Here is a 24,273-nt window from a genome sequence, read left to right on the forward strand (position 1 = left end):
TGGTGGTGTGCACCTGTAAGTCCCAGCTACTTGGAGGACTGAGGCAGGAATGTCGCTTGAACCCAGGAGGTTGAAGCTGCTGTGAGCTGAGATCGTTCCACTGCACTCCAGCCTGGGTGACAAAGTGAGACCTTGTCTCAAACAAACAAAAAAAAAAAGAAAATTTAAGACTTCAGTATTCAGAAGCCATTACTCTGGTTCATCTCTTTTCTCAATGTATGAGTCTTTTTGAAAAAAAAAAAAAAAAAAAAAATTTAGTATTATAGTAACATCCCATAACCTGGAACCTGTTTCCTTATGTTTAACATGGGGATAAAAATATCTGCCCTGCTTACATCAATGGGTAGTTTGGAGGGGCAAATAAGATGATGAATGTAAGCACAGTTAAAGCTGCTTAGTTAAAGCTCCTTGTAAATTGCAGTAGATGGTGGTGGTGGTGATGATGCTGTGACTGACAACTCTTTTGGCAAAGAAGGCAGCATCCATATTAGGGAAAAAAGTTTGAAGAACTGTCTCTAGGTCTGATCAAATGACAGCTATTTTGTGTTGGCTTTTTAAAAATTACCTTTCTTCTAATGTTAGAAGGTAAAATTCATCTTAGTGCCTAAACTCTGCAGCTCAAGATTCATTACTTAGAACCCTGGGTTTATTTAAGCTGGTACAAGTTTGGATGGGGAGCCCAGGAGTTGCTATTAAGATTGTGCAGTGTATATGAAGTGGTGGTCGCTGGCTGCTGGATCTGCCCCAGGCACATAGAAGATTTGCTCTTTACCCTCATCTGCCAGAGATCCATCAGCTGATCTTATGGTAGAACTGAAAGCTGTTTGGAGACTACTGAGTGCCACACAAGTGCTGTCACTCAGAACTTTGGCCCTGGACAAAAGGGGAAAGGGGGAGATAAAGAATGAGAGGGAGTAGTGGCAGCTGGGCTGTGCTTCTGATGCCTTGTGTCTTTAGGGCTTTCTCATCATGGCCAGGAAGCTGCCGCCACTCAGACTCCTAAGGGAAAGGGAAAGCAGGTTATCATACAGAGAACATATAATTTAGAAATAGAAGACCTGGAGTCATGTTCCAGTCTTATCACTTTTTTGTTTGTTTTTGGGACAGAGCCTCACTCTGTCACCTAGGTTGGAGTGCAGTGGTGCAATCACGGCTCACTGCAGCCTTGACCTCCTGGCTCGGGTGATCCTCCCAACTCAGCCTCCCAAGTAGCTGGGACTACGGGTGCGTGACACCATGCCTGGCTAATTTTTGTATTTTTTGTAGAGACAAAGTTTCACCATGTTGCCCAGGCTGATCTCAAACTCCTGGGCTTAAGTGATCCACCCGCCCCAGCCTCAGGAAGTGCTAGGATTACAGGTGTGAGCCACTGCACCTGCCCCATGTCCCAGTCTTATAATTTATCAACAAAGTTATCTTGTACAAGGCATCCCCCCCATTCACCTCTCTGAGCTATTCACCTCTCTAAAACTGCAAAGCATTTTTAGAGATAATCACAGATAGTGATGTTAATGCTTTATGGTTTTTTCTGTTATGAGCAGGGCTTTTTTTCCCTCCAGGTGGAAATGAGGCAGGTTTAGATTTAAAGTTTGCATTTTCAGATTCTCCGGCAAGTGGAGATAAGTCTCTAGAAAAAGCTGGGCTAGGATGATGTGTCACACCTGTAATCCCAGCACTTTGGGAGGCTGAGGTGGGTGGATCACCTGAGGTCAGGAGTTCAAGACCAGCCTGGCCAACATGGTGAAACCCTGGCTCTACTAAAAATACAAAAGTTAGTCAAATGTGGTGGCAGGTGCCTATAATCCCAGCTACTTGGGAGGCTAAGGCAGGAGAATCACTTGAACCCTGGAGGCAGAGGTTGCAGTGAGCTGAGATCACACCATTGCACTCCAGCCTGGGTGACAGAGCGACACTCCATCTCAAAAGAAAAAAGGAAAAGCTGGGTGTAAATAAAGCCTAACCCTTGAACGTGGTGCAAGGATTTTTAAAACACGTGTTAAGGCCTTATCTTAGATGCTCAGACTTAACTCTGCTTTTTTGGGAAGACTAGTCTGCTGTCTGCCAAATGAGGTCATAGAATTCCATGGGCTTGTACAAGGAACCAGGAGCAGGGAATTCAGAGGCTTGCTATGGTTGGGAAGGGTGACAGTATGGTGAGGCAGTACAAAGTTGCAGGACTAAGGAATAGCCTGGCCTCATGGCTGGCTTCACATTTGGCTTGTTAGGGTTCAGGTTGCTCTAACCCTCAGTGCCCAGGTTACCCCAGACACCTGGACATCGGAGGTTCTGACCAGGCATTAGGGTGGAGTAAAAAAACTCTGTAGGCCTAGAGAGTTTTTCTTTTATAACCTTTGTGCTATGCTGATTTAGACATAGTAATCTCTAGGGAGGCTTAGTCCTCAATTTGAAGATCGGGCTAATACTTTAACAATACCAACTGAGATGATCTGTTGATTATGAAAGCATTTTAGCTGTCTGTATTAGGAACCTTAAAAAATGACCATGCTCTTTGATTCAGTAATTCTACCTTTGAGACTTTAACCCAAGGAAAAATTTGAATTGCAAAATTCAAATTATATTGAAAGAGATATAGATTATAATAGTGGGGGGGGGAGGCACCTAAAATATCTAGCATTAGAAGAGTATAAATCTTTCTAGAATGTAAATACCATGGGATAAGGACTTTTTGTTCACCTTTTATCCCCAGTACCTAAAGGAGTGCCTATCACGTGGGTGCCCAGTAGACAACTTTCTGAGTGGTTGTATGAAAAAAAATTACATTTGGCCAGGCATAATCCTAACACTTCCGGAGGCAAGCCTGGTGGATCACTTGAGCCTAGGGTTGAGACCAGCCTATGCAACATAGTGAGATTTCATCTCTACAAAAAAACCCAAAACTTAGCTGGGCATGGTGGCATGTACGTGTGGTCCCAGCCACTCCGGAGGCTGAGGTGGGAGGATCACTTGAGCCCAGGAGTTTGAGCCTGCAGCAAGCCATGATCACCCCACTGCACTCCCACCTGGGCAACAGAGCGGGACCCTGTCAAAAAAATTTTTTTTTACATTCATATGATAAGACTATTATTCAGCTATGTCAAATAAAGAAGTCTTAATGATATAGGACTTTTTCTATGTTAATAGGATGTGAAAAAGCAGGATAGATTTTTATATACACTAAAATCACTCTCAATAGCCTAAAGTGATTCTTTTTAAGTAGAAGAAAATTTAAAACTTGGAAGGGGAACATACCCGGGTATATCTCCACATAGAGAGGTCATGGGTGACTTTTTACTTTCTACATTTTAAAAAATGTCTACAGGCGGGGCACGGTGGCTCACTTGTAATCCCAGTGAGATTGGGATTTGGGAGGCTGAGGTGGGTGGATCACTTGAGGTCAGGGATTTGAGACCAGCCTGGCCAACATGGGGAAAGCTCATCTCTACTAAGAATACAAAAATAAGCCAGGCGTGGTAGTGCACACCTGTAATTCCAGCTACTTGGGAGGCTGAAGCAGGAGAATCACTTGAACCCAGGAGGCGGAAGTTGCTGTGAGCCGAGATTGCACCACCGCTCTCCAGTCTGGGTAACAGAGACTCTGTCTTAAAAAAAAAAAAAAAAAAAAGTCTACATTTACTATGATTTTGAAAGATACTTAAATAAATCATATTTTGTTTTTAAAAGAAGAGGGTTAGTTTAATTTATTTGTGGTGCAAACCAACAGTCTGTAGAGCCAGCTCCTCCTCCCTTTCAAAGAACCAAGCAGCCTTTGTTGATGCACAAAACACCTACACGCTTTGTTTGTGTCTGTCAGCTTGGTGTGGAAGCTGATCTTTCCTAACTTCAAAAGGGTGATAGAAACTCCACCGTGCTGAAATTGTGCAGGTCATGTTGCAGAGACATGCCCATACATTTCTATCCCATCATTGAAGTGAAGACATTTTGTAGTAGGGAGAAGAATTTTCAGAAGATAGATTTTTCTGGGTGGGTGGTTAATTCTTAGAATTCTTTCACTAGATTCATGGATTTGGAAGCTGTTGGAAGTGTCATCTGCTTTCCTTCATTCTTGTTTTAGCTCGTACTGTCTTAAAGTGTTACTTTTTGTTCATCGTCTCAGTTTGCTGGAGTAAGTACTTCATGGAATGTCTCTCCAAGATGCAGTATTCTCTTGGAGCCAAGACTTCCTTAGAAGTCTCCCTGTCTCGTAGGTGGGCTCTGGCACCTGAGCTTGAAATTCTTGGGTTTCTCTTAGTTTGGCGGGGTTCTGACAGACTAAGTGTGTCTCAGAGGAAAGGCCCACATTTCTCCCCCCGTGAGAAATCTTTGATGACCAGGGTCACCAGACATTGCTGACTGACCTGTCGTGTCTGTACTCCTTCCGTTCACACGAATTCTCATCCATCATTTCTCTTTCTCTTTAGCCATAACCAGCAGACCACAGCATTCAGGCATCCTGTGACAGGGCAGTTTTCTCCGGAAAATAGTGAATTCATTCTTCAAGAAGAGTAAGTATTTTTATGTATTCTCCTTATCTGGGCAGAGTATGGGAGACTAAAGGCATTTGCTGAAAACAAAACTTGCTGGACTGTTTTCTCTGAGACAGAGGGGCTTGGAGTGAGTGGGTTGGTTGATTCAAACAGGAATATGAGAAGAATTTTATTTTTCCATCTTCAGACTTCTTTCAGTGGCAAGATATGGAAGAGGAGAGTTGACACAGGAATGTGCTATGATGGGTATTGTCAGAGCCTCTTTAAAGTTCCCTTTCCCCTGAATGAACCCTTTCTCCTGATACATCTTCTGGCACATTAGCCCTGTTTGAAGAGGACCCACTCATCTGGGTGAAAATATAGCTGGCACACACCTGTATTACCAGACACTTGGGAGGCTGAGGTGGGAGGATGGATTTGAGCCCAGGAGTTCAAGGCTAACAAGACCCCATCTCTCTCTCTCTCTCTCTCTATATATATATATATATATATTTTTTTTTTTTTTGAGGCAGGGTCTTTTTGTCACCCAGGCTTTGTCACCCAGGCTGGAGTGCAGTGGCACAATCTTGGCTCACTGCAGCCTTGGCCTCCCTGGGCTCAAGCAGTCCTCCTGCCTCAGCCACCCAAGTTGCTGGGACTACAGGCATGCACTACCACACCCAGCTTGTTTTTGTATTTTTTGTAGAGATGGAGTTTTGCCATGTTGCCCAAGCTGGTCTCAAACTCCTGGGCTGAAGCAATCCTCCTGCCTCAGCCTCCCAAAGTGCTGGGATTACAGGCATGAGCCATCACATCCTGCCCTAGACCCCATCTCTTAAAAAATATGTGTGTGTAGTGTGTGTGTGTGGGTGGGGGTAGGGGGTGTACCCTCAGACTGAGCTGAATCAGCCTCCCAGGGAAGCCTCAAATAAGAGTCCAAAGTCCAAAGAGAGGAGAGCTGGTAATCCCCATCATCCCTGGACATTCTGAGTTCTTTCTGTTCTCTTTTCCTAACATGGGAACTTTCCTGCTCCTCAGCTTAGTTTCAGCAGGGCTCTCAGGTGCTCAGGTGGGCTCTACCACCCAGGGCTTGTCTACATAAAAATACATGTACAGCCCAAGCAGGATGTGTTTTCCCAAAAAAGAAAGGCAAGAAATGTGCACAGGTGGCTCTGCCCCCTTCCATTCATCTGAGACAGTTCTATTTGAAGAAAATGTTTGTGTTTTGGAAAGTAACAAATAGATGTTAGCTTTAAAGGTTTTTTTCTTCTTCAAATCATTTTTCCTCTGTTTAGTCACGTAGACCAAATATGATCTTAAACTCTCAGTATTTATATTTTTACAGCATTTCCCTCCCTTAGTATCTACACTTTTAAACTTTTTATTATGGAAAAAAATTAAAATATACAAAAAGATATGGTAATAAATTCAATATACTCATTGCCCATCTTCAACAATTTCCAAAACATGGCTAATTTTATTTTATCTGTCCCTTCACCTTCATCCCCTAGATTATTTTGAAGCAAATTCCAAACTTATCATTTCATCTCTATAGTATTTTCAGCTTAGAATCATTATCCCACAGTACATTTAAAGCTAGAAAGCTATAATTATGGTGAAACTGACATCCTTGCACGTATGCTGTGTGCTGGAGGCATTACATGCATATCTCATTTAATAGGATCATCCTGAGAGATAGACCATCACCATTTTAGAGATGAAGAACCTGAGACCCAAAGAAGTGCCCAGAGACACACAGCTTAGGAGAGCCAAGATGCCGTCCCAGGTTAGCCAGCCTTCAAGGCCTGTGCTGCCTTTGCGTGGTGTTCCCGTCATCAAGTCCAACTCCTGTCATAGTCAGAGGCCACTTCCTAAGTTATTTTGATGCTGGTAGTCCATGGGAGATGACAGTCAGGGGCTGGGGTTGGGAATCTGACTTTGGAAGCATTAATACTAGTAAAGAGAGTGAGTGGAAGGTAAAGATTGTCTTGTCTCCTAGATTGATAAAGAACTGCTGTGTAAAAAGAGCCAGGATATGTGGATTCCCCAAATTCCAGCTCACAATGAATTTGTTTATAGAATCCTGAAGGTCAGAAGCTCTTGGGAGGTCACTGAGTTCAGTCCTCATGCATCCCGGAGACACGGGTGCCTGTTGTTATTAAGTCTGGATGGAGACTCCATCAGAACCTTTAGCTTGGGAAGTTACCAACTTCCATAAGAGCTGCTAGAAAATGCAGATCTACCATTACAAAACACTTGTCACACACAATTCCTTTTGCTCTCATTCTTAACAGAAGACTTTGTCTACTGACCACTTCTCTTCAGAAGGTAGCCTCTTTCCTACTACTGAAACATCTCTGTAGTTAATTTCAATTCCATCCAGCTTCCAAGGGGAAGATGCACCTTGTTTTCAAGGCTTACTTTTTCCCTCTAGATCCCATCTCCTGGATGTCACGGAGGTACCTGCTTGTCTCAGGTGGTGTGTGGCACTGATTGGCCAGACATTCCTTGCAACAGGCAGAATATGCTATAGGCATTGAGAAGAAGGGAAGATTCCTGCACTTATACATTAAATACTTAGTGAGTACCTACATTGTGTCTGGGGCTGTGCTGGACTCTACAGTTACACCAGCAAGCAACACAGATGTGGTCCTGGTGGTGAGGAGCTTACAGTTGAGTAGGGAATTTGCCTTCTCTTATTGGTGTGAACAGATACATCTCCCCACTGTTGGCAGGTAGGACTCACCTGATTTGCTCGGAATAATGTGTGCATGACCCTCAAAGGATAGTTTCTCATTTTACAGGTTAGAGACATGGAGAAGAGAAATAATGTGAAAGCTATAATCTGATGGTTCCAGGGGACATGAGTTCTGAGTGTTCTAATTCCTGCATCAGTCATAGAGAATCAGTCAGGATAGGCTAGGGTCTGCTGTGGTAATAAGAGATCACAAATGTGATAAATGTTCACGATAGAGGAAACATAGGGTTCAATGGGAATTGATAAAGGGGACTCTAACCTGGCTTAGGGACCACAGAAGGCCTCCTCATCTGGAAAGGGATGTGGTTTAAATTGAGATCTGTCTAGTCAAGGTGAACAACCTGGGCAAAGACTTAGAGGGGAAGGAGGGTAGAACATGGAGGACCTACACCAGTTGAGTTTAAGTGAAAAATGAGGAGCACTGGATGGATTCTGGAGATAATTGGGAAGTAAAATGAACAGAATTTGGTGATTGACTGACTGTGATAGGGATGAAAGAGGGGAAAGACTTTCTTGAAGCCTCTGGGCTTAAACTGGAGGAAGAGGGAAGATTGAGATAAGGGAAGGTAAGTGTGTACACGTGCGTGTGTGTAGGTGTCGTTCACAGCTGAGGAGAGTGTGACCAGCCTTAGTGGGGTCAAAGTGCAAGAAGGCTGACTTGCAGTGGAGGTTTGTGAAGGGGAGTGTGTAGATAAGGTTGAAGAGGGGGGCTGAAACCAATTACCTAAATTGCTTCCTCCTAAATGAAATACACTTAGATTTACCTCCTGGGGAAGCTCTGGAGGGTGAGTGAGGCATGATGTCTCCTCACAGAAACAGTTTTTTAAAATTATGCAAATGAATGAGATTCTTGTTTTGTTCCCTTAGAGGAGCTTAATTTTGTTGTGTAGTGTGTTATGTCTCAGACTAATGTCTTGGGTGGAAAAAGGAAAACGGCTCCTTTCTTTTTCTTCTCCAAAGAGAATCCACTAAGGCCAAGCACTGGAGAGTTGTAACCACATTGACTCCTCTTGCCAGAGCCTCCACTCCCCGGTTTCTTGTAGCTAATTCTTCTGGAGCAGCAGTTCTCAAAGTGTGATCCCTGAATCAGCATCACCTGAGAAGGTGTTAGAAATGTAAATTCTTGGCCCCACCCCAGACCTACTGAATCAGAGACTCTAGAGGTAGGGCCCAGCAATCTGTGTTTTCACAAGCCTTCCAGGTGATTCTGATGCAGGTAAAAGTTTAAGAACTACTGATTTAGGCAACTTGCTCTTTTCATCCCTTCTAAATTACTCCCTAGTTCTTCCCTTCACCCTCAGGTGTCTTCCCACTTGACTGCCCCCACCAAGTGTCCATCCATTCTCTGGGCTGCAGTGACAATCTTAGGTAGATTTTAGTCACATAATCTTGAGTTTCTTCTTCTGTGGGAATAAAAGAAAAAAAAATTTTTAAACCCATCCCATGGTGACTTCTCCTAGGGCATTATTGGTGTGAAGAGATAGATCTCCCCACTGTTGGCAGGTAGGACTTGCCTGAGCTGCTTTGAATAACCCATCCATGCCCCTCCAAACGATGGTTTCTCATTTTACAGGTCAGAGGCATAAACAAAGGAAATAATGTGAAAGCTGTGATCTAATGGGGCCAGAGGACATGAGCTCTGAGTGTTCTTGTTCCTGTGTCAGTCATATAGAATCAGGCTAGATAGGCTAGGGTCTGCTGTAGTAACAACAAACAAAATCTTCATGATTTGAAACAGCAAAGGCGGATTTCTCATGTTCGCTTCATGTCCATCATAGGTCACCCGATGGACTCTGCTCTGCCCTCTTTTTTGAGACAGTTTCACTCTTGTCGCCCAGGCTAGAGTGCAATGGCACACTCTGGGCTCACTGCAAACTCCGTCTCCCAGGTTCAAGCGATTCTTCTGCCTCAGTTTCCCGAGTAGCTGGGATTACAGGTGCCTGCCACCACACCCAGCTAATTTTTGTATTTTTAGTAGAGACAGGGTTTCACCATGTTGGCCAGGCTGGTTTTGAACTCCTGACCTCAGGTGATCTGCCCGCCTTGGCCTTCCAAAGTGCTGGGATTACAGGCATGAGCTACTGCACCCAGACTGCTCTGCCCTCTTTACTGAGGGTGGCTTCATTTCTGTAAGGGAACTTGTAAATTGGGCACTGGCTCTTTCACTGACATTTCTTCAGCTAAAGTAAGTCACGGAACCACTTCAAGAGGAGAAGAGAAGCGCATATTTATTATGTACCTGAGAAGAGAATCAGAAGTATTTGTTGGGCTGGGTGCAGTGGCTCATGCCTATAATCCCAGCACTTTGGGAGACCAAGGCGGATGGGTCAGGAGATCGAGACCACCCTGGCTAACACAGTGAAACCCCATCTCTACTAAAAATACAAAAAATTAACCTGGTATGGTGGCACACGCCTGTAGTCCCAGCTACTCGGGAGGCTGAGGCAGGAGAATCACTTGAGCTGGGAGGCAGAGGTTGCAGTGAGCTTAGATCATGCGACTGCACTCCAGCCTGGGCGACAGAGCAAGACTCCATCTCAATAAATAAATAAATGAATGAAGTATTTGCTGGACAGCACTAATTTTTTTTTTTTTTTTTTTTTTTTTTTTTTTTTGAGACGGAGTCTTGCTCTGTCGCCCAGGCTGGAGTGCAGTGGCGCAATCTCGGCTCACTGCAAGCTCCGCCTCCCGAGTTCACGCCATTCTCCTGCCTCAGCCTCTCCGAGTAGCTTGGACTACAGGCGCCCACCACCACGCCCGGCTAATTTTTTGTATTTTTAGTAGAGACGGGGTTTCACCGTGGTCTCGATCTCCTGACCTCGTGATCTGCCCGCCTCGGCCTCCCAAAGTGCTGGGATTACAAGCGTAAGCCACTACACCCGGCCAGACAGCACTAATTGTTATCCTTAATAAACCACAGTCCAGATTTATCAAGGGAAGTGGGACCTTTTGAGTCTCACTAAGAAGCTGCTTTTGCTGTATGACTAGAGTGCTCATTTCTTTTCTTTTCTTTTTTTTGAGACGGTGTCTCCCTGTGTTGCCCAGGCTGGAGTGCAGTGGTGTGATCTTGGGTCATTGCAACCTCTACCTCCTGGGTTCAAGTGATTCTCCTGCCTCAGCCTCCTGAGTAGCAGGTGCCCGCCATCACACCCAGCTAATGTTTGTATTTTTAGTAGAGATGGGGTTTCATTGTGTTGCCCAGGCTGGTCTTGAACTTCTAGCCTCAAGCAGTCCATCTGCCTCAGCCTCCCAAAGTGCTGGGATTACAGGCATGAGCCACCTGCCTGGCCTAGAGTGCTAATTTTCTCATTTGACCTTTTCTGTTATGCTACCCAGTTTTTTGTTATACCCCCTGAGGGGACTAGGCATTAGTCAATGGGTTCTGTAGCCTTGTTCCCCCAGGGGACACTCCCCAAGCCAGTAGGTATGTGAAAATGCCTCATGGAAGAGCTAATACAAGCTCAGGCTGTATTAATAAAAGTACAATGCATAGAGAAAGGGGGAGAATAGTTCTGTTATATGGTGGTTTTTGTGAACCACTTCATTCATTCATTCAATACAAATTGATGGAGTACAAAGGGCATGCCAAGCTCCAAACACCATGTTCTAGATACTAAATTTTAAGAGAGGTATTGAGCAATTGATATTCCCCTGAGTTTGGGGACCATTATGGTGAGGGTTCTAGAAGCCCTATCCTGTGACCTATTGTGATTAATCTGCAGGAGAGAAGATGGAGGACGTGGTAAAAGTCTTCAAGAAGGGCTAGCAAGTGGGAGTGGGGTATATTTATCATGTAGCAGGCAAAGGCAGGTGTCAGATCAATTGGTGAAAGCTATAGGCACACAAATTTCAACCCAGTCCATAATTTTCTAAGAAAGACACTGTATTAGTCTGTTCTCATGTTGCTAATAAAGACATACCCGAGACTGGGTAATTTATAAAGGAAAGAGGTTTAATTGACACAGTTCCACATGGCTGGGAGGCCTCACAATCTTGGCGGAAGGCGAATAAGGAGCAAAGTCACATCTTACATGGCTGCAGGCAAGAGAGCATGTGCAGGGGAGCTCCCTTTTATAAAGCCATCAGATCTTGTGAGACTTACTCACTATCACAAGAACAACATGGGAAAAACCCGTTGCCATGATTCCATTACCTTCCACTGGGTCCTTCCCATGACATGTGGGAGTTATGGCAGCTACAAATTCAAGATGAAATTTGGGTGGGGACACAGCCAAACTGTATCAGTTTATAGCATCCCTTGTTTCAGGATCTAGAATTTCCTCTTTAACATTAAATGAAGTATTCTACCTTCAAGAATAAGAGTTGGGAGCTTTTAAAATGAATAATATTAATAGTATTCCTAGTATTATTGTTATTTTTATAGCTAACACTTAGCACCCTTACTATTAGCAGGTACTTTTCTAAGTGCTTTACATATATTTAATTTTCACAGCAATCCTGTGAGGAAGATACCATTATTATCATGAATACTAAGGCACAGAGAGGTTAAGAGTCTTGCCAAAGGTCACACAGAGAGTAAGTGGTGGAGTCAGGATTTGAATCCAGATAGTCTGGTCCTAGATGCCATGCTTCTAAACACTATGCTATACTGCTGCTCATTTCAGAGGTCTTCCGGGGACAATCTTCTTCCTTGTCCATACTCAGTGTGCTGAGTGAGTAGGCTACTGCTGCAGAGAGATTTTAATTGTAATTGTATTTGTAGCAATGAAATTTCATCTGTAATAACTTTGCATTTGTTTGAAAGATGCCAAGCTTCCTCGATAGTCTTTTCTCCAGAAAATGTTCTCAAACCTTTTATCTTGGGGCCTAATTTCCAGTTATTGGATCATTTTGCTCCTCTTCCTTTTTTTTTTTTTTTTCCTCTTTCCTGATTCTCAGTGACTTTCTTGAATTGTGAGCTTGAAGCCAGACCCTTTCTGGCTAAAAGAGCCACACGCAGGGCCCCTCCTAAAGGGGTAGTCCTTGGCATAGAACTTCCAGGCCTGTGGTTTTGATGTTTGGTGCTCATGTACAGGAGTGTTTTCTCCTCAGTTCTGGGCTGCCCAGGGAGCCACTGACAAACACCTCTGCAGTTCTCGGGGAAGAGGAGAGAAGCGTTCCCGAGCAGTGACGCTAGCAGCTGACTGACAGCAGGCTGTGTACACCGATCCCCAGGCTCTGACAAGCAGTTGATGTTGAGGTGGGGCCTAAGGTTGAGAGAAGAGAGTATGCACTTAGGAAGTTCAGGGGCCTGCTTGTGTGCTGAGATGCCAGCTGCAAGGCATGCAAGATCACTTTGGAGGCTCCAAACCTGGAGGGTGCCCTTGCTTGACCTGCCTTTCCCAGCATCCCAGTGAGTTTAACTTGTTGTTTCCATTGGGGTCTGAGCAGCCTTCAGTTTTCTCATTGGATTATTTGGAAAAGAAACACAAGTTGGAATTTCCTGGAATGTTGTGAGCGGTGTTTGGAGGATAGCACTTAAAAAAGGTACTGTCTTTCCAAAGGTAAGAATTATCTTCCAGATCTTTGACCTCTTTGCTAAAGGCGGTTCATTTTGCAGGTTGCAGGGTGAGACTCATCTATGGCATGTGCTGATTATGGGTTTGGGGGCGGGGTATCACTTGCTGCTAGGAGATGGCTGTCTCCTATTCCTCCTGCAGCTACAAGTTGGTAAAGCTGGCGGTGAGATTTAGAGCACTGGAGAGGGGAGTTGCTCCTAAACTCCCACAGGAGTCTGCCCTGTTGCTCATCTGCTGAGCCCTGGGCTGTGAGGCTGATGCTTTGCTGTCTGCAGCTGATATAGCCAGCACCTTGTCTCTAGATGCTGGCAGTCTTGGGCTAGCTTTGCCTGTTGTATTTGGTTGCCATGGTAGCAGAAAAATGAGGAAAAATGGAAACACCTGGCAAGCAGATGCAGAAACTTGACTGTTCAGTTTTCTTCCCTGGACTAGGAGACAGTGTCTGTGATAGTCGCACGTAGGGGAAGAGATGGTGATGGGGCCTTTAGTTCATTCAAACACCTGCGTGTTGGCTGGGCCTTTGGTATTGCTGCTTTGAAGGGCATCGGCATTGGGGATGCAGTCATTGCCACACAGCAACCATGTCTTTGGCTCTGTCTGTGCCGGGCAAAAATGCTGCAGTGGTGGCTTTGCTGTGTGAGGAAGGGAAGCTGCTTCCTGTAAGTAGTAATTTTGTTTCTTCCTGTGACTTCCCTTCTTGTCCTCTTCTTTTACCTCCCACTAGTCTTGGATGTGCTCAGATCTCCAATAAAAAATATTGTCTAATGAGAGAATTAGCTGCTTGTTAAGCTAGGAGGAGCAGATAGGCTAGAAGAGGGCTCACCAAAGGCACTGGTTAGAAGAGACTGGCCCAGGGTCATACAGCAGAAAAGGACTTGTACCAGGTTCGGGGCAATACTCCGATTTGGGGAACAGGCGTGGGGAGGCGGGGATGGCGGCACACAGTGCTTATGGGGTTATTTTCATGCCAGGTGAGAGGCTGCTGTTTGGGCTGGTTTCTAGCTCCTGGGGTAGAGTGGGGTGAGGACTGCAGCCTGTGTTCAAGAAAGGACTTGAGGGGGAAGGAGAAGGAACATAATAAGCCATAGTCAGTTGCTGAATGAAAACCCGTGTCAGACAGCCTCTCCCAGGCTGTTGGGAGTTTACAGTGAGCGTTGGCGGTCTGTCTGTGTGTGTCTCTTTCTCTGAGAAGAGGGGGTGTGGAGGGAGGTGTCTGCCTGTTTGGGATAAGAGCTTTCTTTTGTTTCCTAGTTTTCATTGTGCATTGCTTTCCCCAAACCCTTAGCTGATGGGTGTAAGCTACTAAAAAAAAGGTGCTGGTGTTTGTGAGTGTGTCCTCTTCTCATTTACTTTTCCTTTATGTCAGTAGTTTTAGCCGAGCTCTCTGTGTGTAGATTCCTTGAGGACAGAGCATGACTTTGGGGGCCAGCTTTCCCAGGAATTAATGGGATAAAGGTGTCATTTAATAAGGTGTTCTCAGTAAAAGATTTGTTTCCTTATAGCTTTCTAACCTTCCATCATGATGACTTATTTGTTTATTTAATGAATGAGACCAAGTCTCACTCTGTGCCAAGGCTCGAATGAAGTGACGTGATCTCAGCTCACTACAGCCTCTGCCTCCCAGGTTCAAGCAGTTCTTGTGCCTCAGCCTCCTGAGTAGCTGGGACTACAGGCGTGCACCACCACTCTCGGCTAATTTTTGTATTTTTCATAGAGACAGAGTCTCAAGACCAGACTGGTCTTGAATTCCTGGCCTCGGATGATCCTCCTGCCTCAGCCTCCCAAAATGCTAGGTTTATAGTCATGGAGCCACTGTTCCTAGCCCTTGATGATTCTTGACATTACTGTTCTCCTGGGGAAAGAATGGGAACCCAATCCTCCAGCCACAGAATTACTGTGCTTTAAATAATTTTTTTTTGTAAGATGCTATTGGGATATTTATAGGAGATGACTGTTGTTTAGAAGTTAATTGTTTGGCACCTTGAGCTTTCTGGAGACATATGCCTTGGAATTAAAGTGTAGCTGGGATTTAAATTCTGGGGTCTTCACTGGTAACAGTTCCAAATAATGCTTTGTATGTCATGGGTGCTTTATGGTTTTCAGTGTCATTTCAATCCACACAACTACTTTGTGAGATGAGAGGTGGTTTCCACTTATTTTGCAAAACTGGACACAAAGGTCCAGAGAACTGATGTGACTTGCGGAGGAGCCAGTAAGCTGCAGGACTTGGCTGAGATCCAGTTATTCTGGGCTCTTGCTCTTTCCACCACCACAAGATTTCCTTGATCTGGGGGTTGGTCTTAGGGCTGAAAAGAGCAAAAGCCTGCTTCTCTCAGACCTTGGGACCTGCCATAGGGTCTTTCTGTGGCAAAGCCTAGGCTTTGGCGTCCAATTTCTATCTCGAATAAGTTATTTGTCTCTGTGAGCCTTAGTTTCCTCCTCTATAAATAGAGATACCAAAACTGACTTTGCAGGGTTAAGTGAGATAATGCAGGCCAAGTGCCTGGCATGCATGCAGTAGGTGCTCAACAAGTACAGCCTAATCCTCTGCTTGCTTGACTTCGTGTACCTGTCCTGAAGAGGTGGTGATCATTGTCTTTGTGACCACTTGTCGCAGCATCATAGACATCTTGCTCTGATTCCTTCATTCTGCTTCAGCTCACACCGTTGATTGAGAGACTCCCATTAACCAGATCCCATTGACCAAACCCACCTAATTTCAGACCCAACAGAAAAAAAATAGCTTCTGTATCTATAACCTCTCTTTCTTACTACATCTGTCAGTGTCGTATGCATTTATTGCCGAATATGCAGGAAGCAGAAGCACTCCTTTTATAGATAGGGACAGAGAAAATGTCTTCCTGCTCAGGCTCACTTCCCACATCCTTGACAAAGTTCAGAGGAAAATCAAGTCACTTTCCAACTGGGCTTCTCCAGACTGATTTTGTCTAGTCCTAAGTTCTTCGTTCATTTCAGATGGGAGGAGGTTGGGTTCAAACTCTAGCTCACTGTTTTCATCTTCAGCCCACATCCCTCCAGCAAAATAATCAGCATTCATGTAGCCCAAACCAGGGAGAGAGAAGTCTTTGTTCAAATCATCCCATTGTACTTTGGGATTTCCAGTAACACAGAAATCTGGGAAACAGGCTTTTAAGTTAATAGGTTTTATTTGAGGACAGCAGCAGTCTGTGTGTGCAGGTTTTTGGGTCTCCTCTCCCGGGGGTCTGCGTGACTCAGTGTGCCTGACGGCATGCTGCTGGGAACTGAATGCCTTTCAAGGTTGCTCAGCTCAGGGGCACAAGTTCTTCTCTGGGAAGAGAAGATGGTTCTTAGATGAGACTCGGTTCTTAGGTGAGACTGGTCAGCAGAGTACGCTCATTCTGAGGAGTTGAGGACAAATCATTGTCTGCCCCACCAGGCTCTTAATGGGAAACATGCCTGTGGGATGTAACTGGCTGAAGCAAATGTATTAGAATGCCCGCATCCAAGTGAAGGATGTTCCTTTCAGTGTTGTCTCTTTGGGAGGCTGTACACATGCACTGTTGATGTCCCATTGCTCATTACCCATTGTGGTAAACCACCACTAGAAGTTTCCATCAGAGCCAGGTTTTCAGCCAAGTGAGAAAATGGTTTTTGAGACTTTTTTCATATGGATACCAAATGGTATCCCCAAGCATGACCACCATTTTTTTTAACTAGTTGTTATTCCAGATAACTTGTAGTTATTTCCAAAAGTCATAGTCATCCTTAGAAAACCTGAGAGATCATGTTCTATGTTGAGAGTGTCAAAGAAACATCCTCTGAAGGCCGATCTTGTTACTTGGACAAGTGGGTAGCTGTGTGTGCCTTGTCCTTTCAAAGAGCCAGGTCAGGGACTGCCAAGTATGAGTTGAGTCTATTCCTTGAGATGGGAGCTGTCTCTGCTCATGGGGGGCCTTGGTGAAGACATCCTCCCTGTTTGTAGACAACACAGTCCCTTCCCTGGGGCATATATACTTTGAACTTTAGTCATGTCTCCTAATAAGCTTTCTATGGGTATGGCTGAGCGGTGTAGACCATGAAGAGTCGATCTGTCTTCATATGTGTTTTTGTATTCTTTCTCCACTCCTTGCCCATCACTGCCCCTCACTGATGTCCAGCCAGCTAGCATCCCAGAAGCTAGGATGGGGAGGAGATGTGGGGTTAGAATATGTGGGTTTGGGGGGTGTCAAGTTAAATGTCAAGATTGTAAAGTGCTTTATACTGCACTGGTGAGATGATTAAAAAAATTTTTTTTTTAGGCTGGGCGTGGTGGCTCACGCCTGTAATCCCAGCACTTTGGGAGGCCGAGGCAGATGGATCACTTGAGGTCAGGAGTTCGAGACCAGCGTGACCAGCATGGTGAAACTCCCTCTCTACTAAAAGTACAAAATTAGCCAGGTGTGGTGGCATGTGCCTGTAATCCCAGCTACTCGGTAGGCTGAGGCAGGAGCATGGCTTGAACCGGGGAGGCGGAGGTTGCAGTGAGCCGAGATTGCACCATTGCACTCCAGCCTGAGCAACAAGAGCGAAACTCCGTCTCAAAAAAAAAAAAATTTTTTTGTTAAAGATTGTAAGGTGCAAAAATGGCAAAAGTAGCTATTTGTCCTGGATTTCCTGGCCAGTCACAAATCCAGATGGTCTTTTCTTTGTCCTACAGAGGTGGAATGGCACATCTAAAGTTGATGGAATGTGATGCAGTTATTTGAAATGATGTTAAACTGGCTTAAACTAACGGAGAAAGTGTTTACATTACAATAAGTTTTTAAAATGAAGATGTGAAGTCACATACATAATTTTGATCATATGTAAACAAAAAAGCACCCTTTTTCTCCCTACCCCCTTCCCCTGCAGAAAACCCAGGCATATAAAAAGAATGGAAGTAACTATACCAAGTGTTACAAGTGGTTTTCCTTTCAGTAGCTGGAGTATTGGTGATGTTTTTCTCTCAGTTTTTTCTTGTATTTCTCAAATATTCTGTAATAAGCCTAAAATGTCTTAAGTGGGAATAAATTACATTTGATAAAATCCCAAACAGGCCAGGTGCTGTGGCTCATGCCTATAATCCCAGCACTTTGGGAGGCCGAGGCGGGTGGATCACCTGAGGTTAGGAGTTTGAGACTAGCCTGGCCAACATGGTGAAACCCAGTCTCTACTAAAAACACAAAAATTAGCTGGGCTTGGTGGCAAGTGCCTGTAATACTAACTACTTGGGAGGCTGAGGCAGGAGAATCACTTGAACCCAGGAGGCGGAAGTTGCAGTGAACCGAGATCATGCCACTGCGCTCCAGCCTGGGTGACAGAGCAAAACTCCATCTCAAAAAAAATTCAAACAAATCTTTTTTGTCATTGGACCTTGTGTCCTGAATTTTAGCTTAGAGATACAGCTGCCATAACTGAAGCAACCTGAGGCTCTTTTTCCTTGTTGCAACCTCCAGAAGGCTGAAGAGTTAGACAAGACCAGGTTCCAGGATGTTTTGGACATAGTTCTGTCTGGAGAAAGGGGGTGGACAAGGCAGCCTCTTGGAGCCTCTTCCTGCCCCTGATCAGTGGTTATCTTGCTGCATACAGCCTCTGCCAACAGCAAATGTGGTGACATTCTCCCTCTGAGTGGGGAGCAGCAACAAAAGTCTGGCTGGGTTGGAGGCCGGGGGCGTGGAATCTGGAGTGAGTGTCTGAGCTGATAAGGAGCCAGTGCTCTTTCTGCCTGGTAGGACTTGCATCTCCTGCTGCCAAACATCCCACAGGGCCCAGCCCTTTGGGAAGCTGGTGCCTGCTACAGTGGTCCTGCTGCTGGCATTGCTTGGAAAGTGCAGTAGTCACGGCTACTTCTGCAGAGAACTTCCCTTGTGGTGTAGGATATTGGGCTCTGTCTCGGGGCACGGAAAGGATCACTTATCTTTTGAGCAGCAGGGTCTTTGAAGAAAACAGTATATTTCCATGGTGGAAACTAGGATGTTCCCTCATTATATCGTTCTGAAAGTATCCGTGTGAAGGACTTTACGAGTGCTGCTTCGTCAGCTGCTTCCTGCCTGGATTCTCTAGCTCCATCTCCTCAGGTTCCTTGCCCAGGCCTCCAAAGCAGATTTTCTCCACTCTTCAGGCAAAGAGCCTCAGTTTTCTGTGGTCTGCCTGGTCTCCAATGACCTGGATTCTGTTGCCTATCGGAGCAGTGGACAGAACGTGGAGACTTCCACTTTGAGGAAGGCTTGCTGATCCTGGACTTAGCAGGGTCTTGGCATCAGGCATCCAGCTGTCCAGGGATAGGTACTGGATTTGTGTGGAGGGATCTGTCACCGCTGCCTTGAAAGACTGGCAAATGCTGGGGATCTGTGGAAGCAGGTGAGAAGGACTCTTCAGTGGCTCTTGAGTGTGGCACTTGCTCCTAGAGAGTTGGTCCTCCCAGGGCAGCTTCTTGGTGGGAAGTTCCATGTTTCTGGGATGCTGATGGGGAAGCCCCAGAGATTCCTACTGGAGCCCAAGGCTTATTTCATTTCTTCCTGCTCTCCAGGCATAGCACAAGGGGTTAATATCTCTGATAGCTCTATTTTGGGGCAAATGGAGTGTTCCCAGAATAGGACTCTTTGTTGAGTAGTCTATTTTGGGAGACAAGCCCCACTGGCATTTATGTAAGGGATTCTCTGTATCTGGGGGTGTGGTTGTGTGCGCAAGTGATTTCTTGTTACTAATTATAAACAGCTTCTTTTGGGAGCCAGGGAAATGGAGGTGTGTGAGAGGGCATGGATTGCTCTTGTGTGCTGAGAAGAGTGGTACATCTGTGCATGCCCATCAGATGGGGCAGTTGTCACAGACACCTGATTAAGAGAGTGTGTGGAGACTTCCAGACAACAGCAGGGATGACAGTCTGTCCTCCTTTGTTGGGGTGTCAGGCTGTGGAGATGTGCCTGTCATCTCGATTCCTTGAAACACATGGGCAAGCTGGACATCGCGGCCCTCTGGCTGCAGTCTGGAGTCAGGCAGCCTCCAAGGAATCAGGGTTGGGTTGTTCTAAGGCACAACAACCAATTCCTACCTGGAACTGATCTTACTGCACTTCCTACTCTGCAGCTCGGCTCTTACTCACTGGAATCCCCTGTCTCCTCACAGGCCGAATCCACATATGTCGAAGCAAGACAGAAACCAAAGACCGTCCAGCATGGTCAGTGAAACATCCACAGCTGGGACTGCCTCCACCCTGGAGGCCAAGCCTGGACCCAGGGTGAGCTCCTGGCCACTTGTTCCTTCCTTCCCCTCTTTTGTATTTTGCCAAGCCCCTTTGTAACCAGAAGTCCATTTGATCTTCACTATAGTTTTGTGAGAGAGACCCGTAAGAAGTGTTCTCCCCAAATGACAGATCAGGAAACTGAGGCCAAGAGGGATATGTCCCTTGTCCAACAGAACAGGTGATTGCTGACAGACCCAACACTGGTGTCTATAGGTCCTTGAGCATGTTCTTCACTTTCCTCGTGTGGTTGGGAGGGCCACGTTTCTATTTACATGTAGCTGTGTGTTAAAGCAAGCCTGGAGAGATTTGGTGACATGAGGCCCTGAGAAAGGGTGCCCTTGGGAAGGACCCAGAAGTTTTTGTGCTCCAGGTGTAGAAACACTAAGGATCAGGGAAAAGAACCAGCATTGTGGAGAGGAGGAGAGTGCTGAGGGATGAACCCAGATAGGAGGGGTAAATATCTGGAAATTGGCAAAAAGCTGTGACCAAAAATTAGCTTTGCTCCAGAAAGCCATGGAACATATTACAGCCAACAGCTGCTGCTGAAAGTTGATTGAAAAATTCCTTTTAATTTTTTTTTCTGTGACCCAGCTGGGAGGTTTGCCAGGTCTTGGGCTTGCCTTTTAATTAGAATGCTGTGGTCATGTGCACGCCCGTTCCCTGTCTCCTGGCTGTTCGTTTGATCAAAGGGTGCTGCCATTTAGAGTGAGGCAGAGAGAGCCGACGGTCCTCCTAACATACAAGTGCTTTTTTGTGTCACCTTAAATTCCCTGCTGCTAAAGTTCAGTCTGCTTTTTTGTAGATCATAAAGTCCAGCAATAAAGTCCACAGCTTTGGGAAGAGAGACCAGGCCATTCGGAGGAACCCCAATGTTCCTGTGGTGGTGAGGGGCTGGCTGCACAAGCAGGTGAGGATGCCAAGGACTGAGAATCGTGGAGGAAATGGCTCTGGCTGAGTTCTCTCCTTTCCCAGGCCCCAGGAAGCTAGGGATGCGCACATAAGCTTTCTGTTCCTGAGTTTGTCTGAGGCAGCTGGATTCTACCTGCTGCACTGCATTATTTGCTGTTTGTTCTTATGAGTGACTGTCTGCTCAATGGTTACAGCTTCTCTCCCAAAACCCACTTGACCACTTTGGCCCCTGGTGCTATTGGCTGTCCTGGGGCCCAGGCCGCAGTGTGGGTGGGTCAGCTTGAATCCAGCCTTCCTGCCAGTTCTCTACCAGCACTTGCCTTCCTGGTGTCAAAGAGTCTTTCTTATTATTTGGTTGAAAATTTTCATCTTTTCCTCTCCCCCTTGTCTAGCATGCATATCCACCTAGCGTCTCAAATTCCAAATCAGCCAAACTCAGCTCATTATCTCCTCACCACCCTGGCCTGCCATTTCCCCAAGACTGCTTTTTCCAGATCTTAGTAATGGTACCACCATTCTCCCAGGCACTCAGGTTAGAAACCTCAGCACTATCACCAGATCCTCCTTCCCCCACATGCATTCAGTCAGGAAGCCCTGTCGGCTATGTTGGCTGAGGCCATTCTTCATTGGAATCCCCATTGCCAGTTGCCCTGCCTGGGGTTCTCTGTTCATGGCTGGGTTGTGAGTCCCCAGAGCTAGAGACCCTGTCTCTTTTGCTCTCCTTCTCTCCTTGCCAGTCATTCATTCATTCATCCATTCTGCAAAGTGCCTGCCATGTCCTAAGTTGCTAAGAGCAAGTATCAAGAGAAAGTAACGTGGTTCCTGCCCTCGAGGAACTCATCAGCTACCAGGAGAAGCAGATAGCATATCTCTCAGTTGTCACATTGTCACCCAGCCCTGTCTCTCACCTAGCATAGCATCCAAAAATATCAGAGCAGAAATGTAAGTTTTGGTGAAGCTTTGTGGGAAGACGGAGGAGGGCATTACATTCAACAGCACACAGGAGAAATCCAAAAGTCCCCTTAAAATCTTCCTTTGCATCTCTGGCCCCATGGCAGCTGCAGCAGCTTCCGGCCTCTTCTGTTGGACACTCCTGGTACCACCCTCTCTTGCTCCCACTTGCCCCTCACAGCCCTGTTGTCCCTCTCTTTTCTTACATTTGCCCTTGTCTTTTTCTCACTTGAGTCATTTAACCCTCTGACTTCTTCCGTTTGCATCCCTGTCCCCGTTAAACAAAGGATGCCCCTTTGACATATGGAGAGAGAGAGGGAAGTATTTGTAAATAATTCCCAGCGCCTAAGCCAGGCCCATTGGCTGTGCTGTAACCATAACAGGGATCTGTGTGCTGTGGACACACAACAGAGAGTGGCTATACTGGGGGGTGTCCAGAAAGGCTTCCCGGAGGAAGTGATATTTGAACCAGGCATGGAAGCATAGATAAGAGGTCTCCAAACAAAGCAAATATCATGTGCCAAGACCTTAGAAATCATTTTGTTGATTTGCAGAAGATAAAACAGATAAATAGTTGAAATCATCAAGGTACATTTGCTTTTAGCATTTTAGTAAGTGGAGGAGGGACAATCCTCATGCTGTATTTCAGTTTAGAAATTGTCAGATTTTTTTCAAGCTTGTCAAAAACTTCTGCAGAAGGAAGACAATTTAACAGCCATCTCTATTTTTTAAATGAAAAAAAAATTTTTTTTGTACAGATGGGGTATCGCTATGTTGCCCAGGCTGGTCTTGAATTCCTGGCCACAGGCGATCTTCCTGCCTCAGCCTCTCAAAACACTGGGAGTACAGACATGAACAGCCATCTCTAAAACTAAAAGATGCTCTGAGGTATTCCTAGGTTTGAGAGAAAACTCACCCTAAAACTTTCTGTTTTCCTGCCTTTGCCATGTTTTTTAAAAATATTCACAATAATTTAAAACATTATTGATAAATACAAACATTTACATTTCAGATGAGTAAGGACAGATTTTTCTTATGAGGCAATTTGCTAGCAAAGAGAATCCAAATTCTTTTATATTGAATGGAAGGAAAACACAACAGCAGAATACATCCTATATGGCACAGAACTGAGCATAGTCTAATGAGAACTTTGCCTCACTTAATTCATTAGGTAACTTAAACTCTTTTCAATAGTTCAATGTAAATTCAGTTTTCCAGTCAGCATAAATGAAGGTATTTTATAGCGTAGCCACCTAAATAAGAAACAAACAAACAAAAACTTTTTGTTAAGAACTGATTCCTTTCTTAATTTACTTTCTAGAAGAAAGTGACTTATAATATTATACATTAATTTGCTTCTAGGAGACAAAAATAAAAACCCTGCTTTCTTAGGATAAACCATCATTTAGTCTAAGTTCTCATGTCCTATTCAAAGAATGGCTATTCAATAAAATGGTAATTTATTAAAACAAAGAGAGCATATGGGCAGATATTTGGTTCTGGAATCAGGTTGTGCATGCTTGGAAAGGGACAACAGTATGCTCAGATATTACCCTGACTAGTTTTCTTTGCTTTGCAGGACAGTTCTGGGATGAGGCTGTGGAAAAGGAGGTGGTTTGTGCTTGCTGATTACTGCTTATTTTACTATAAAGGTGAGCTAACAAGTAGCCTATTACCCTGCCAAAGTGTTCAGTTTTACATATGTGGATGGTTGGTGACTTCAGGTTTACCAGTCCTAACATAGGAAGTTCAATCTGTTGGGTTAAAATAAATAGAATCCAGTTTGCCTGCTATTAAGGGTCTCAAGATTCAGAGTCATTTCCGTTTCTGTCCCATCTGGGACATAGGTCCACCTTTGAGGTACTCTGGAGAGGTGAGAAGTGTGGATCATTAATTGTGTTTTGTAACCTGTCATCTGGATTTATTGGATGTTGGATGGGCAACTGGTGAATTGAATTGGCCATCTGAGCTTCTATGGAGCCCCAGAACATACAGTTAGGGACTATGTGTTGTTAAGAGGCAGTCTCAAAATGTGAAGAAAGACTTACTTTTAAGACAAGGCTAGACTGCTGCTGGTGCTTTCAAAGCAGTTCAGGGGGACTGAGAAGTGAATTCCATCATTGGAGAATCTGAGGAGGCTTCTTAGAAGAGAGAGAAGAGATAGGCTTTTAAGAATGGGTAGAGCTGGCCGGGCACTGTGGCTCACGCCTGTAATCCCAGCACTTTGGGAGGCTGAGGCAGGTGGATCACCTGAGGTCAGGCGTTCGAGACCAGCCTAGCCAACACGGTGAAACCCCATCTCCGCTAAAAATACAAAAATTAGCCAGGCATGGTGGCACATGCCTGTAATCCCAGCTACTCAGGAGGCTGAGGCAGGAGAATAGCTTGAATCTGGGAGGCAGAGGTTGCAGTGAGCCGAGATCATGCCCT

At 45.2% G+C, this 24,273-nt stretch overlaps 1 protein-coding gene across 6 annotated transcripts in view; it reads left to right on the forward strand.

Annotated features, from left to right (window-relative positions):
• PLEKHA7 (pleckstrin homology domain containing A7) overlaps positions 1–24,273 on the forward strand; it is a 233,297-nt gene that overhangs the window by 134,913 nt on the left and 74,111 nt on the right. For all 6 annotated transcript variants that reach the window (XR_009215695.1, XM_058446809.1, XM_058446810.1 and 3 more), the window contains 4 exons: positions 4,419–4,502; positions 19,866–19,977; positions 20,786–20,890; positions 23,423–23,495. Coding sequence is in view for 5 of the 6 variants with exons in the window: in XM_058446809.1 (XP_058302792.1) it covers positions 4,419–4,502; positions 19,866–19,977; positions 20,786–20,890; positions 23,423–23,495 (374 nt within the window). In the remaining variant the exon portion in view is untranslated. The remainder of the gene's footprint in view (positions 1–4,418; positions 4,503–19,865; positions 19,978–20,785; positions 20,891–23,422; positions 23,496–24,273) is intronic.

The sequence above is a fragment of the Hylobates moloch genome, unplaced genomic scaffold (genome assembly GCF_009828535.3).
Source record: "Hylobates moloch isolate HMO894 unplaced genomic scaffold, HMol_V3 SCAFFOLD_11, whole genome shotgun sequence".
Classification (NCBI taxonomy): Eukaryota; Metazoa; Chordata; class Mammalia; order Primates; family Hylobatidae; genus Hylobates; species Hylobates moloch.